This window comes from Mirounga leonina, unplaced genomic scaffold, assembly GCF_011800145.1.
Source record: "Mirounga leonina isolate KUSES-001 unplaced genomic scaffold, KU_Mleo_1.0 Mir_173, whole genome shotgun sequence".
Classification (NCBI taxonomy): domain Eukaryota; kingdom Metazoa; phylum Chordata; class Mammalia; order Carnivora; family Phocidae; genus Mirounga; species Mirounga leonina.
Genome location: NW_023270447.1, coordinates 92,072,937 through 92,088,212, shown reverse-complemented (window position 1 = coordinate 92,088,212; position 15,276 = coordinate 92,072,937). Strand labels below are relative to the sequence as shown.

Genomic DNA, 15,276 nt, shown 5'->3' with positions numbered 1-15,276 from the left:
AGGGCAGGTGGAAGGACAGGGGGAACGAGGGTCAGCGCCAGGGCAGGCAGAAACTCCTGAAGCTGCCCAAGCTCTGGGCTCACACTTCCCGTGTCCCCTCCTGCCCTTCCAGCTCCAGCCCAGAGGGGAGACGGCCCCCTTCCTCCCCAGCTTCTGCCCAGCCTCATCTCTGAGGTCCAGGTTCTGGATGGCCCGCTGCCCTGTGGGGCCCCGGTTCTAGAAAAGTGTGCAACCCTCATCCCTCCTCTGACCTCCGTCTGCCGGTCATAGGCCAGTGGCGCCCCCAAATGCAAATGCCATTCTCCCACCTGGGCCCGAAGGCTCCTCCCAGCAAAGCCTCTCCCCTCCCCTGCTCACACCTTCGCAAAGAGCAGGGCCTCCCCCGCTCCCCAAATGAAAGCTCCCAGTTCCCCCAGCCCAGCAGCATGGCGGGCTGGGAGGGGCTTTGTTAGAAAGCACCAGTCCACTCCAGGGCAGGGGGCAGAGCCTAGGACTGCGAGGCAGCACAGCCTAGCCTCTCCTCCTTCCCACGGGCCTGAAGGGTGACCCAGGTCCCAGACCCCAGCTACACGCCCGGCTGCGGGGACCACCTTGGGGCCTGCGGTGCAGTACCACAGACGGCCACCAGGTGCCGCCATGGGGGCGCTCCATCCAGGGCCGCCTCCGCCCGCCAGGAGACCCCGCGCCTGGGGCTCCTAACAGTCGCGGGCCAGGGCTGCCTCCCAGGGGCGCAAAAACGTGCATACATAAGATCCAGCCCGCCTGTGGGGTTCCCAGGCCGTGGGCCCGTCTGGAATCCCCACTCACGGCTTGGCCCCCCCCATCCCCGCGGGCCCGGACGCAACCCTCCCTGCACACGACCCCCCCTCCCTTCAGCAGCCTGGGCCTGGGCGAGCTGACCGGGGGGGGGCTCCAGGGCACCCCGAGTTCTGCCTGCAGACGCACGCTCCCCCGGGGGCCGTGGGGGCTGAGGCCAGGCGGCTGTCACAGCACCCTCCCCCAACCCCCGGGGTTGGGGGTTGCCGGTGGGCCCCGGCCTGCACACACAGACTGAAGCACACGTAGGCAGGGGCGCACCATCACGCCCCTGTGCACGCACATGCAGGGCAAGGCAGGGGGTCAGCGCCCAGCTACCCTGGATCATCCGCCCACCCACAGGGCTGGGGGCTGCTGGCCGGCAGAACCCCGCCCCACCTGCCGTCCAGCCACTACAAGGCCCACACCCCGCCCGTGAGAAGCCAGGCAGACACCTCGGGTACCGGGGGGTGGGGGGTGCGGGAGGCGGACGGTGACATTCTCACCAGCTAGGCTGGCTGCTCAGCTCTGGGGGGGGGCGGGGGAGGAGCGGGGCCGGGCCGGGGAGCACGCGGTCTTCCCGCCTCCCCCTCGGGAGCCTGACTCACCTTGCTGGCAGGTGGGCCCCAGGGAACCGTTCACACGGTGCACAGCCCACTGACGGGGTCGCAGGCAGCCCCAGCCCCACAGCCGCAGCGCAGGGCACAGCCCGGCCCGAAGAAGCCTGCTGTGCAGTCTGCAGGCAGGAGGGAGTGGGAGACACGGGCCTGAGGGCCATCCCACCTGCTCTGGCCAGGGCACCCCAGGCCCTCTGGGTAGGGGTGGGCGGAGCAAGGGCCTCTGGGCCTCACTCTCCCTGCCCTGTGGGAGCTCCCACCTGGGAAGGCGCCAGGTACTGGGCACCTGCGCAGGCCCGGGGCTGACAAAGGGGGGCGCCTGGCAGTCAGGGATGCCCGTCCCCAGTCAAGAGGAACACACAACGGTGAGATCATGCGTGCAGCCTGCAGCAAACAGCCCCTCCCATGTCCGAGCAGGCTGGCAGATCGGGACGGTCTCCCTCACACCTCACCAGGGCCCCCGTTCTGGCCAGAGAGCAGGGCGAGGCCTTGACATCCCTGAGCAGGAGCCCCACGCTGGGCACACCCCCGCAGAGGGGCAGGACGGGCGCCGGGGGCATAGCGCCCAGGCCAGGGCAGGGCAGAGCTCCCCCTTGCCACCAGCAGAGACCCGCGCCCGTGCTCCGCCGAGGGGACCCCAGACTCACCAAGGTCACAGGCGGCCCCTGTACGCCCCGGGGGGCACAGGCACTGGCCGGTGATGGGGTCGCAGGGTGCCCCCGCCCTGCAGTCACAGCGCTGGCGGCAGCCCTCTCCAAAAGAGCCTGGCTCGCACCCTGGACGGGGGCAGTGGACTCAGTGTCCCCTCCTGTCCCCTACCGGACAGGACAGGGCCAGGGAGCACGTGGGAACACGGAGCACTCACCCCTCTCACAGAGCTGGCCGTAGAAGCCGGCGGGGCAGACACACTGGCCGCTGACAGGGTGGCAAGGGGCCCCGTGCTGACACTCACATGCTGCCCGGCAGCCAGCCCCGTGGAAGCCGGGGGGACAGACTGAGGGACACCCCCATTAGAGCCCCTACCTCAGCCCGCCCCGAGCGAGCACAGGTCCTGCTTCAGAGGCTCGCACTCCCCCTTTCTCCCACCCAGGCCTGGACCCCCCATCGCGGCTGGGGCTTCGGTGGGAGGTCCCCCTGCTCTCATGGGCCCCAAGCCAGGGACCTCTGGCCTCGAGTCCCACAGGGAGTGGGGCCGGGCCTTGTCTCATCGGCCGCCATGGGGAGGGACAGGGACAGCGGCCACGGGGAAGCCCACGCTGGCCCCGATGTCCCACGTGGAATAGCCACCGGGGCCGGGGTCCCCACCCCAGGACTCACAGTGCTGGCAGGCCTGGCCGTAGAAGCCGGGGCCGCAGTGGCAAGTGCCCGTGGTGGGCTCGCACGTGCCGTTGTTTTGGCAAGAGCACTGCAGACGGCAGGCGGCACCGTAGCGGCCAGGAGGGCAGGCTGGGGGGAGAGCCGGCGGGTCGGCCTCGGCAGCGCAAGGGCAGGGGCCCAAGGGCAGGGGGCCTGAGGGACGGCCCCCGGGCACCAGCCTGCTTCTCGCGACCCCGGGGGCCTTGCCCAGCCCCACAGCAGCCCCACTGGGGTCCAGAGCCAGCCCCCTGCCCACCCAGGGCATGGCCCGCCTGCTCACCCAGCTCACAGTGCGGCCCCGTCCAGCCCAGGCCGCAGAAGCAGCGACCATTGGCCGCATTGCACAGACCGCCGTTCCTGCAGGGACACACACGCTCACAGCTCACGCCAAACCGGTCCTGAGGGCAGCCTGGGGGCAGGAGTCAGGCACCGCTCAGAGCTCCGGGCCAGTCCCCACCACACCTGGCCTCCATTCCACAAACCCGAGCCGGGACCAGCCTCTGCCGCAGGCGAGCAGGGAGCTGACAGCAGCCAGTCCTGCCCATGCCTCCACCGTCTCCGCGCACTGAGGAGGGGCAGGGAGCGCCTGCCCAGCTGGCGGGAGCTGGTTAGGGCAGCCTTCCTGGAGGTGGGGGCCCTCTGCACAGGCACATCCTCCAGGCGGAGGCAGCCGGGCGGCCTGGCTCTCCAGATGGCCCCTAATCACGATCTGATTGACCCGTGGCTACTGAACTTCCCTGAAGCCATGGACACGGCCTAGCTGCAGCCAGGCCGCAGGGCTTAGGACTCTGCTGCCACCAGCTAAGAACTGGGGGGTCGGTGGGGAGCTCACTGACCCCTTGATGTGGGAGGACCAGAGGCTGGCAGAGTGCTCTGACCTACCAGGATACGGGAGCCAGGCCAAGGGGCCGTAGCTGTGGCCATGGGGACCGGGCCTGCCATCACGGGGGGAGCCCCATGACTGCTCCTGGGGTCACTCCCTTTCCCCCACCACGCCCTGTGCCCCAGGCCTCCACCCGGGGCCCCCGGCCTCCAGGCCCAGCAGAAAGGGCCAGCAGGACCCTGCGCCACGGGACCTGAGCCAGGCAGCTGGCTTTGTCCTCAGACAAAATAGCCACTGGACCCTCCTGCGAGGAGGCTCTGGGATGGAACCTGTCCAGCCCCCACCAGCCACTTGACGGGTCAGTGGAGGCTCGGCTGGTGCGAATGCACCACCGGGCTCCAGGGCCTGGCTCTCCCCGGGGGCACCCATGGCTTCTCCCCATCGGCCCCCCACCGGCCGGACGCCGTGGCATCTGTGAAACGCGGAAGGGCAGGCAGAGCGGGCGCTCACCGTGCTCACAGTGGACACCAGTCCTCCCGGGGGGGCAGGTGCAGATGCCGGTCACGGGGTCACAGAATGCTCCCTGCCCACACCTGCACACGTGGGCGCAGCTGGGGCCGAAGCGGCCCTGTGGACAGGCTGCCGGGAGGAAAGAGGACGGTGGCCACCCCTGCCAGCTCCCCTTCTCTCTGCCACGTCAGCCCAGAGATGGCCTGCGGGGACCTCCCGTGCCCCTGCCCGCCCTGGCATCTCCCCTCCACCCGCAGGTCTGCTGGGGGCCAGGCCGGCTCTGCAGGGACAGTGACTAACTGCTGCCCCCCACCCCACTCCTGCTGGCCCAGCCAGGCTCCCAGCTCGATGGAGACTCCTCGGCGGGATGTCTAGCTGGCCTTCGTCTGCACAGAGGTGCACAAACCCTGCTGAGCATGGCCAGTGCGGGGCGAGGGGGAGGGCAGAGCTGGCCGGCACAGACACTGGGGTCACACGGACACCCCCACCTCAGCCCGGCCTGGGGCCAGGCCCAGCAGGAGAGTCAGGAAGACAGACGGTCAAGGGCTGTCTTCCCCACAGGCTGGCTGGGGGGCCCTGCCCACGGAGGCCCAGGGAGCAGCCACCCCCTCCGTCCCCCCAGCCACTCACGCAGGCTGCAGTTGGCCCCCAGGAACCCAGCAGGGCAGAGGCAGGCCCCGGTGGCTGCGTCGCAGGAGTCCCCGTGGACACATTCACACTCCTGCTCACAGCCAGGCCCAAAGCGCCCGGGGGGGCATTCTGCAGGGACACAGGCAGGTGCCAGAGGCCAGGGGCCAGGCCTCGCCCCCTGGCATCCCACCCCCACCCCTGTGATGAGCAGTCCCTCCTGAGGACAACCTGGCAGCTTGGTTCTCGCCAGGACAATGGCGCTTCTGCCCACAGCTCTCCCCAGAGGGGCCGGGTGGGCAGGCTGGGGTGCAGACGGGAGAGGTCAGTCCTGGCCCAGCTCAGGAACACGCCCCCCATGTGGCCCCGTCTGGGGATGGAGGTTTCGGGTGCAGCTCGGGGGTCCATGCACCTCAGCTACCAGCCGCTCTGCCCCCCTGGGTGGGGTCACCTACCCTGCTCACAGCCGGGCCCCGTGGAGCCTGGTGGGCAGTGGCACTCCCCGGTGACGTGGTGGCAGGCGGCGCCAGGCGGGCACAGGCAGCGCTGGGCACAGGCCTCTCCGAACCGGCCAAGCGGGCAGGCTGCGGGAAGCCAGTGCGGGGGTGGTGGGGAGGCCTGGGGCCAGGGCAGCCCGGAGGGATCACTGTGCCAAGACCCGCCCCCCCGAGCGGCGGGCCCCGTGGGTGCTGGCGGAGCCGAGGGGCTCACCGTTCTCACACCGCGAGCCTCTCCATCCCGGGGGGCAGAGGCAGGCCCCCGTCACGTGGTGGCAGGTGGCCCCCTGCTGGCAGGCACAGCGCTCCTCACAGCGTGCCCCAAACGTACCCTCAGCACAGGCTGCGGTGGGCGAGACAAGGCAGAGGGCTGAGTCGGGCGCCAGGGGCGCGAGCAGGGCCAAATGCCCCCCGCCCCTCCCACCGGGGACCCCTGGGAGCTCGGACGGCAGCCCCTGCCCCCACCTGCCAAGGGACTAGCTCACAGGCCCTCCACCCTGGAGCGAGGCTCAGGCCACCCCTTGACAGGACCAGCGGGGCCTCCTGGCCTCCCCCCGCGCCCCAGCCCCCAACCCGGCCCACTCACGGCTCTGACACTTGTCCCCGGTCCAGCCGGCTGGGCAGAGGCAGCGGCCCGAGCGCCGCTCACAGAGGCCGCCGTTGAGACATCCGCAACTGTGCTCGCAGCCGGCTCCGAAGCGCCCGGGGAGGCACTCTGCGGGGCACAGTACCCCAGCAGTGCCCCAGGCCCCAGGGCCCGGGAGACCCCACCCCACCCGTGCTTCCCGCACCCAGAGCCTGGGGCCCCGTCCTGGAGAAGGGGAGGGGCCTGGGGGGAGGTCACACCGCAGACCCGCCGGCAGAAAGCTCTTTGCCCACAGAGAGCGGGGTGGGCCAGCATGCTTTGGGGCACCCGCCCTGGCTCCCGGGTCCCGCCTCCTCCTCTGCCTGACCCGGGCTCACCCTGCTCGCAGGCCAGGCCAGCCCAGCCCTCTGGGCACGTGCAGTGGCCTGACACGGGGTCACAGGTGCCCCCATGCTGGCAGAGGCAGGCGTGCTCACAGCTGGGGCCGTACAAGCCCGTGGGGCAGGCTGCGGTGGAAGGGAGCAACTCGCAGCAGCCCAGCCCAGCGGGCCCCACGCCGCCCCCAGCGAGCGTCAGCCCCAGTGATTCTGCACCTCCCCGGCCCCCCAAAACCCAACAGCAGACGTCGTGGGGAGGACCTCTCCCGGGGCTGCCTCCACGACAAGCCGCCCCGGGCCACCCCGGGCCCACCAACCCAGCCCTGTGGAGCTCGGCACCTCCCTGCCGACCCGTCCCCCCCGGTGCCAGGCCCCAGCCCCCCGCCCGCTGCTCCCGCTGAGACTCCTGTCCACCAGCAGCCCGCACCCACGTGACCCCGCGTGGAACAGGGAGGGGCTGCCACCAGCCCTGGTCCCAGACTCCTGGGGGGCTTACGCTCCAGGCAGGTGGGGCCCATCCAGCCAGGGCCACAGCGGCACTGTCCGTGGACGGGGTCGCAGGAGGCCCCGTTGAAGCAGGAGCAGGTCTGGCTGCAGTTGTGTCCGTAGGTGGGGGCGGGGCAGGCTGCGGGGTGGGGGGGACCGTCAGGGGTCTGGGGGCGCTGCAGCAGATCTGGGGCAGCTGGGCAAGCTTCCCTCCCCTCGGGCCTGAGCACCCCTAGGGTGGCCACACAGAGGGCCTGACACGCCGGCAGCCCCTCTCCTGGAGCCCCCAGGCCCGCCTGGCCTCACGCACCCTGCGCACAGCGGGGGCCCCGGCGGCCAGCAGGGCAGAGGCAGGAGCCGCTCACAGAGTCACAGGGGGCCCCAGGGGCGCAGTCACAGACGCCGCGGCAATCCAGGCCGAAGAAGCCCGCCGGGCAGGCTGCAGAGAGCAGGTGGTGATGGGACACGGCCGGGGTGGCAGGGTCTGCCCGCCAGCCCACACACACGTCCCAGCTCACCGCGTTCACAGAAGGCTCCCCTCCAGCCGGCTGGGCAGGTGCACGCCCCGCTGACGTGGTCACAGGCCGCCCCATGCTCACACCGACACCGCTGCCCACAGCCCGGCCCAAAGCGGCCCTGGGGACACCCTGAGACACGCACCCCGGCCACGGTCAGCTGGAGCGGGGGAGACCAACCCAGACCCGCCTGCACCTCTGCCGGCCCGGGCGGGGAGGGGACCGTGGGCACGCGCCCCTGCCTGCCCAACTAAGGACTGAGCCGGCGCCCAGAGGGGTAGGCGCCCAGGCATGGCCTCTGGAGCTGCCCCAGCCTGGGGCAGCGGGGGACACACTCGGAAGCCATGGCCCTTGGTCCTGCCCTCCTCCAGGTGCCAGGTGGCCCCTCCCTGCCCTCCCGGCCCGCTGCTCCAGCTACACCTCACAGACCCAGGTAGGCTGGGGGTGCCTGGGCCCGGCGGGACAGGGGAGGAGACCCTCCGCCCGTCCCACGGACAGAAGGGCGGGACCAGAGCCCCTGGTGTGTGGTCGCGTGGGCGTGCGTGCACGTGCGTGGGTCCGTGGGTGCGTGGCTGTGGGCGGCCCGGGACTCACGCTGCTCGCACCGCGGGCCCGTGTAGCCGGCCTCACACACACACAGGCCGCTGACCGCGTCGCAGCTCCCGTGGCCTGGGCTGCAGGTGCAGGGGCGGCTGCAGTCGGGTCCCCAGCGCCCTTCATCACAGGCTGCAACACAGCCCGAGTCAGCCCAGCAGAGCACGGCCCCGCAGCCAGGCCAGGCACCGGGCCTCCTGCTGCCCCCCAGCCCCCCCGAGCCCGGGCCACCCACCGCTCTGGCAGCCGAGGCCGGTCCATCCAGGGGCACAGCTGCAATGTCCGGTCTCCGGGTGGCAGCTCCTATCGTTGGCACAGGAGCACCTCGTCTGGCAGCCGGGCCCAAACCAGCCTGCGGGGCACGCTGCAGGGCAGGGGAGGGTCAGCCAGCGGGGCGGCCGGGCGCAGGCTAGGGGCTGACGTCCCGCAGGTCAGGGGGCCCCGTACTCACGGTCCTGGCAGCGGCTGCCCACGTAACCGGGGGGACACAGGCAGGCTCCGGTCCCAGGCTCACACGTAGCACCATGCTCACACGCCGGGCAGATCTCCTGGCAGCCGAGCCCCCAGCGGCCCTCGGGACAATCTAGCCCCCCCCACATGCAGTCAGTCTGGCCTGGGGCCTTCCTGGCCCCGTCTGACATGGCACTGACCCTGCGCCACGGCCCAGGGAGGGGGAGGAACGGCTCATGGGAACCCCCAACTCCCCTGTGGGCCGCTGGCTGCAGAGCACCACCCCCAGAAGAGGGGCCCCTGCCCCAGGACGGGCGGTGGGCAGGCAGCCTGGAGGGCAAAGCACAGCCCCCAGGAGTGCCGGGGGCTCTGCTGGCCAAGCTGGCACCGCAGCTGACCGGACCCGGGGGCACCCAGGTCAGCGCAGACCCCCCAGCTCAGACCCAAGGGCGGCTCGGCATGGGCCCTCAGCTGCTAAGCACGGGCCTGGGCTCTGCAGGACCCCCAAACTCGGTCCAGGGCTGTGACCACCCAGAGTCGTGTAGCACGGGGAAGGGAGAGTGTCGCAGGACACCACGGCCACTCACCTGCCCCCAGCCGTCCCCAGTCCTCCCTGGAGGGCACAGTCCTTGCCCCATGACCCGGTCGCAGGGTGCCCCCCACGGGAGCCAAATATCCCCCCCGGGCACTCTGCAGGGAGGAACCGCAAGGGCCTCCTTGTGGGGCTGCCCCCTGCCCCAGCAGGGCTGCTGGGCTCAGCCAGGGCCCCCGGTGACCACGGAGCATGCAGAGCACAGGGCACATGGGCGGGGGGGACCTGCTCGGGGGGAGGGGTGCAGGACAGACTCTGGGCATCCTGCAGCAAGCTGGCAGCAGCTCTGTCCTCCTTCCTACCCCCTCCCACCCAGCCAGGAAGCCCAAGACAAGTCTGGCCCCCTCGGTCTCAGATTCCCAAAGCGTGCGAGGGGGGTGAGGTAGGGGCCTGCATACACCACTTTACCCCCAGCTGTGGCCCTCTCCCAGCAGGACGGGGGCTGCCACGGGAGCCAGGCACATTAAGAGAGTGTGGAGGACCCGGAGTCCTGGGACCCCCTCCCCCTCTGCCCAGCAGAGGGGCAGCGAGACCCCAGGGAGGAGTGGAGACAAGGAGAGCAAGCCTCCAGAGAAGGACTGGCCCAGCTGCTCTGTGCCCACTGCAGAGCTGCAGCGAAGCATGTGGGGGCCAGGAGCCTTGCGCCTCCCTGTGGGGACAGGCAGAGCCCCGGGTGCTGGAAGCCCCTGACCAGCCCGAGCATAGCCTCCCCCACGCTGCACCTGCCCCGGCAGGGCGGGCTGGCAGCGGTGACCCTGGGCAGCCCTGCAGTTCCTCCCCTTGGGCTGCAAGGAAAGCTCATGGCCAACAGACACATGGAAAAACGATCATCATTAGCCACCCGGGAAATTCAAATCAAAACCACAATGAGATACACCTCACACCAGTCAGAATGGCTAAAATTAACAAGTCAGGAAACGACAGATGTTGGCGGGGATGCGGAGAAAGGGGAACCCTCCTACACTGTCGGTGGGAATGCAAGCTGGTGCAGCCACTCTGGAAAACAGTATGGAGGTTCCTCAAAAAGTTGAAAATAGAGCTTCCACACGATCCAGCAATTGCGCTCCTGGGTATTTACCCCAAAGACACAGATGTAGTGAAAAGAAGGGCCATGTGCACCCCAATGTTCATAGCAGCAATGTCCGCAATAGCCGAACTATGGAAAGAGCCCAAACATCCATCGACAGATAAATGGATAAAGATGTGGTCCGTATATACAATGGAATATTACTCAGCCATCAGAAAGGATGAATACCCAACTTTTACATCAACATGGATGGGACTGGAGGAGATTATGCTAAGTGAAATAAGTCAAGCAGAGAAAGTCAATTATCATATGGTTTCACTCATATGTGGAAGATAAGGAATTGCACGGAGGACATTAGGCTAACGGGCCGCTGCAGAGGGCGGCGGGCAGGATGGACACTTCTCCGGAGAGAGCGCCCGGCTGCCGCGGGCCCGGGGAGCGGGTGCACACGTGTGCTCATGTGCCCCAGCGCTCCGCTGAGTGTCCGTGGGGGTCTGGGGGAGGCCGAGAGAAGAGTCAGGGGTCTGGGTGGGGAGCCTGTGACTCGCCAGAGCTCATAGGGACAGGAGAGCACCAGACACCACAAAGCCCTTTGGGGTGCACGTCGAGCTGGGGGGTCCAGGCTGGGATCCCAGGATCCCCCACACATCCCTCCTGGACCCCTGGGACCCGAGAGCCCTGCACAAGGTCAGCACCGCAGTCTCCAGGACCACCGCTCTGGAGGGACGTAGCCTGGCTGCAGAGGGAGACGCTGACCCCTCCGCTCAGCTGGGTCCCCAGGGCCCCTTCCTTGTTCCCCAGAGGGGACAGGATAGGGGGAGGTCGAGCCAGCCGGCCCCCAGGCATGCTCACATCAGTCACCCCATAGGCCCGGTGGTCCCCAGCCACCTGGGGCCAGCAGGTGCAAACAGCACACACACCATATGCCACGGGAGGCCCCCAGCTGCCCGCACCCTGTGAGCGGGGCTGGGGTCACCCCAGGACTCAGGCTGCCTGTGGTGTGTAAACACGGGGCGGGCCTCCAGCGGGCCCACCACTCTGCACCCATTCCCTCCAGCCCCAGGCCAGGGCAGCCGTGCGGACGGCCTTCGTCATGCGCCGCGCACCACGCTGCACCTCCAGCCCAAGACGGCGCTTCCAGTAGCTGCCAAGGTCCCAGAGACTCAGACCCACCAGGACGGAGTGCCAGCCCCCCGGATCCCAGCACTCTGAGCATGCTCTAGCTAACAAGTGGGGGGGCGGGGTAGGGAGGGAACAACGTTAGAGGACGCGACCCCTTCCCTGGGCCCGGTCCCGGGCACACAGACCCACTCTCGTCCCAGCAGCCCTGACCGGGGCCACGGGGACAGGCAGACCAGTGAGGAGTCGCCACTGGGCGACCAGGGTGGGGCCAGAGGACCCACACCCCACCCGACCCTGGGCATCGCTGGGGCCAGCCACTGACCTTGATCACAGTCCTTCCCCTGGTAGCCGGCAGGACACGGCCCCCCACACTGGCCGCTGACGGGGTCACAGGCCACGCCCTGAGGGCAGGTGCATGCCTGCCGGCATCCGGGCCCAAAGAAGCCCGGCACACATTCTGCAGGGGACGAGGGGAGAGGGGCCTGCAGGCTCAGCCAGCTCGCGGCCCGCCCGGCCCCCCGCGGCCCTGCACTCACCGTCCTGACACCGCTCGCCCCTGAAGCCGGCCTTGCAGGAACAGCTACCATCCCTCCGGTCACAGGTCAGCGTGTTCTGCCGCTCACACAGGCACTCCTCGGAGCAGCTGGGCCCGAAGGCCCACGGCGGACACGCTGCACCCACAGAACCAACAGGCGGGCCTGCCTACCTGCAGGGTCCCAGGGTCTCCAGCCCCCCGAGCCGCGCAGAGAGGCACCGCCCCCAGCCCCCGGACCACCGTGCCTGTTTCATAGACGAGAAACAGGGTCTCAGCGGGGTCCAGGCACTTGCCCCGGGTCACGCCACTTCCCAGCCAGGCGGCTCTCAGAATCCCGATCTCCCTCCTTGAAATAATCCTTCTACAAGTACAGTACGGAGCTCCCAGATCAAGTCTGCTCATCGTCACCCACGTTTGCCCACCAGCCCACCAGGGAGGGGTGACTCCTCTGGGGGCTCAGGACTCACCCCTGCTGCCAGGAAACTCCAAAAGCCAAGGTGAGCCCTGTGCCCCGGCAGCTTCCACGGGAGGCCTGCCCCCACCCACGCTGCCGCCGACCCGTTAGCCCAATTGTGGGGCCAGGAGGCAACAGAAGGCTGGGGACCACCCCCCCAGACACCCTGGAGGCCAGCACAGTCCGGAGGACACGGCTCTGGGTCCCTGGAGCCCACATCCCAGCCGGGGGACCTCGCTGAGCCCTGCGACCCCTCTGCAGATGAACAGTCACCCCCGAGCCGGAGTGTGGGCAGCATGGCCCCCGCCCCCCTGGCCACCGGCCGCGGGCAGGGGACTCACCCAGGTGGCAGAAGCGACCGTAGAGCCCCGGGTCACAGAGGCAGGCCCCATATAGGCGGTGGCACCGGCCACGGTTGGCACAGTGACACTTCTTGTGGCAATGTTTGCCGTAGAAGCCCTTGGGGCAGCCTGCGGGAGGCAGGGCCTCTTGAGCGCCCACCCGGCCACGCCCCCATGCCCGTGCAGACGCTCCAAGGACCCCCGTGCCTGGCACAGGAGCCGGGAGCGGCCCAGGCCCCCGGGGCAGGGCCGGAGGACCCTAGGGCTCCCAGCAGCCTGAGGACTCTGCATCCCAGACAGGGAGGGGCCCGGGGGCAGACAAGGGCACCACGAGGACAGGGCAGACACAGGACGAGCCACGGATATGGCCTTCTGCCCCGGCTGGCCTGTCTCCCCAGCGTCTGCGGTCTGGAGAACCGCCCGGGGCGCAAAGCCAAGCACATTCTCCAGCGTACGCGTGGGACATGCACAAAGACCTCACCCCGATGTCCTGCGTCTGACCCTCATCTACCACATCCTGACTTCCACCCCTCGGTGGTCACCCAGCCCAACCTCTGGCCCTCAGAGAAGGCAGGGCACACGGCCCCAGCCGGCCAGCAGCCCGAGACCAGGCTCAGGGGGCCGCAGCTAGGAAAGGGCATCTGGATTTCCTCCCAAAGTGCCTCCCCCGGGCTCGCTCCTGCCCCAGTCCTGTGTCCTGAAGGGCTGCAGGGAGCTAAAGAGCCACCCCGGAATACGTCCCCATCTAATCCCCAGGATCTGGAGGCAAGACCCTCCTGGGTTATCCTAATCCACGAGCGTCCTTAAAAGAGAAAGGAGAGGAAAGCCGGACATGTGAGGTATGACCAGAGGGAGGAGGAGGACAGCCCCGTGGCGCCAGTGCCCCGAAGCCCCGGGCACGGGGTCCAGGGACTGAAACTGCCCCCTGGATAAGGCAGGAAGTTCTCGGCACGTTAGCTACACCGTCCAACACAAGAGGCAGAATTTTGAAGGTCTGCAGTTTTCAAGGTGAAGCGTCAGTCACCTGGGAAACTTATTTACGGGGACCCTCGAATTCCTTCAAAAACGCAGACACTTCACAGTTCGAAAGGACAGTAGTGTTGTCCCATGCAGCCTTGGGCCCAGGCAAATCCCACCCGCCACCAAAGAGCTCTACTTGAATGCTTCCAGGGACGGGGAGCTCACTACCTAATGGGGAACCCACTGCAGAAGTGCTAGTCTGCCAAGTCTTCACCCTGCGCTACAGTCGGGCCCCAGGACAAGCAAACAGTGAAGCACGCTGTTGCCTTCCCTCTCCCGGCTCCGCGGAAGGCAGGCGGCAAGGAGAAGGCAGGCAGTCCAGCTGAGAGGTTGCGTCCCATCCCCTCCACCCCAGGGACACTCCAGAGTCCCGGGAGGGGCTGCACCCACCGTCCTCACAGAGGGCTCCACCGACGCCCGGGGGGCAGCGGCAGGCGCCCGTCATGGGGTTGCAGGTCCCGCCATTTCGACAGGCGCAGGAGAAGCTGCAGTTCTTCCCGAAGGTGTCCGGAGGGCAAGCTGCAGGCGGGGACGGTGAAGCACGAGGGTCACCGGCCTGCAGAAGGACTCTGGGCCCAGCAGCCCCTCGAGGGACCCTGAGACACCGTCCCGCGGTGTGAGCCGCCCCGTTCAGAAGCGACGCCCAGAGCAACAGACAGCCGCACCCGAGCCTCCGGCCCGGCCCCAACACATGGCAGACCTCACTAATCAGTCACCGCATCCTCTCCCTCTGGACTCCGGCACATCCACCTTCTCTGCGGAGACCGACCAGCACCGTGGGCCTGGCCCAGGGTCACTGGACAGGGCTGGGAGAGCAGGTCTCAAAGGCACTCCAGCTACCGACCTGCCTGCCGAGTGGCCTGGGTCATGGCTGCTCTCACCCAGGATGGGGACGTGACCGGCTTGCCCACCAGCTACTCTTCGTCGGACCCCCTTCCCTGCCTTAGCTGCTGGCCTGCTTGCCCTGGACCATCGCGAGGGGCAGACGCCAGGCGCTGCCAGTCCTGAGGGCCCCTGCCCAGGGTGGCTGCCTGCAGATCCCAGGGCTCACACCACCCAGCCCCGCGGCCTCACCCTCATCGCAGATGAGGCCGGTCCAGCCCTCGGGGCAGTCACAGCCGTCCAGGCTCGGGAGGCAGGTCCCCCCATTCCGACAGTCGTCACACGTGAGGCTGCAGTCCTGGCCAAAGGAGGCGTCCAGGCAGACTGGGGGCAGACAGGGGCAGCGGGGGGTGGACGTCAGGGCCGACCTGGTCCAGCCAGGCTCAGCCCCACCTGTGCTGTGCAAACCCAGCACCTTCTCTGAGCCTTGGTCAAACACGACTACTACCAGGCTCTTCCTCAAGCTCACGACCACAGCGGGGCAGCGGCCGGGCCGAGGGGGCACTGGCCGTGGTCCCCGGGAGCAGAAGCCCCATGGCTGGGCCCGCCTCTCACCAAACTTCTCCATCAGCGTGTGCTCCCCCCGGGCCTCCGCCGCCGCCTCCTCCTCCTGGACCCCGATATAGTCATCTTGGAAGAGGTGAGGCCGTTCATCCTGGAGCACCGCGACATGTGGGAGGGGCTGCACAAAGGGCAGCTGGCCATCCAGGTCCACCTCGGGGATCTCCAGGGCTGGGTGGGGGCACAAAGGCCCCTTAGCCCCTGCCACCCACCTGTCCCCCTTGGTACTGGGCCCTCCTGCCCCTTGGTGCCCAGTCCCAGAGGCGGCTCAGAGCCTGAGCCCCACCCTGTGGGCTCCCACCAGCAGCCCCTGCTGCACCCCTCCTCAGCGTGGTGGCAAGGGGGCATCATCCCAGCTGCACTCCTGACCAAGCATGGGGAGGGGGCAGCTCTCTTCCCCTTGGATGCTGTCCTCTGTCCCTTGTGTCACCCAGGCAGGGCAGGAGCTGGACCACCCAGGACCCCCGGGCAGGACCCTGGACTGGAGGATGCCCCTACAGACCAGCCCC

The 15,276-nt window shown here is 68.8% G+C and overlaps 1 protein-coding gene across 1 annotated transcript in view; it reads right to left on the bottom strand.

The window, feature by feature from the left end:
* Nucleotides 1-1,297: 1,297 nt before the first annotated feature.
* The window catches only part of MEGF6 (multiple EGF like domains 6), an 87,996-nt gene continuing 74,017 nt past the window's right edge, over nucleotides 1,298-15,276 (bottom strand). Inside the window, 25 exon segments of the mRNA XM_035019030.1 lie at nucleotides 1,298-1,323; nucleotides 1,404-1,439; nucleotides 1,442-1,531; nucleotides 2,060-2,188; nucleotides 2,278-2,406; nucleotides 2,730-2,858; nucleotides 3,049-3,177; nucleotides 4,102-4,230; nucleotides 4,732-4,860; nucleotides 5,184-5,312; nucleotides 5,440-5,568; nucleotides 5,812-5,940; nucleotides 6,189-6,317; nucleotides 6,685-6,813; nucleotides 6,985-7,113; nucleotides 7,193-7,321; nucleotides 7,784-7,915; nucleotides 8,019-8,147; nucleotides 8,235-8,366; nucleotides 11,297-11,431; nucleotides 11,511-11,645; nucleotides 12,305-12,433; nucleotides 13,715-13,843; nucleotides 14,399-14,530; nucleotides 14,762-14,938. Coding sequence (XP_034874921.1) covers nucleotides 1,298-1,323; nucleotides 1,404-1,439; nucleotides 1,442-1,531; nucleotides 2,060-2,188; nucleotides 2,278-2,406; nucleotides 2,730-2,858; nucleotides 3,049-3,177; nucleotides 4,102-4,230; nucleotides 4,732-4,860; nucleotides 5,184-5,312; nucleotides 5,440-5,568; nucleotides 5,812-5,940; nucleotides 6,189-6,317; nucleotides 6,685-6,813; nucleotides 6,985-7,113; nucleotides 7,193-7,321; nucleotides 7,784-7,915; nucleotides 8,019-8,147; nucleotides 8,235-8,366; nucleotides 11,297-11,431; nucleotides 11,511-11,645; nucleotides 12,305-12,433; nucleotides 13,715-13,843; nucleotides 14,399-14,530; nucleotides 14,762-14,938 — 3,059 coding nt within the window.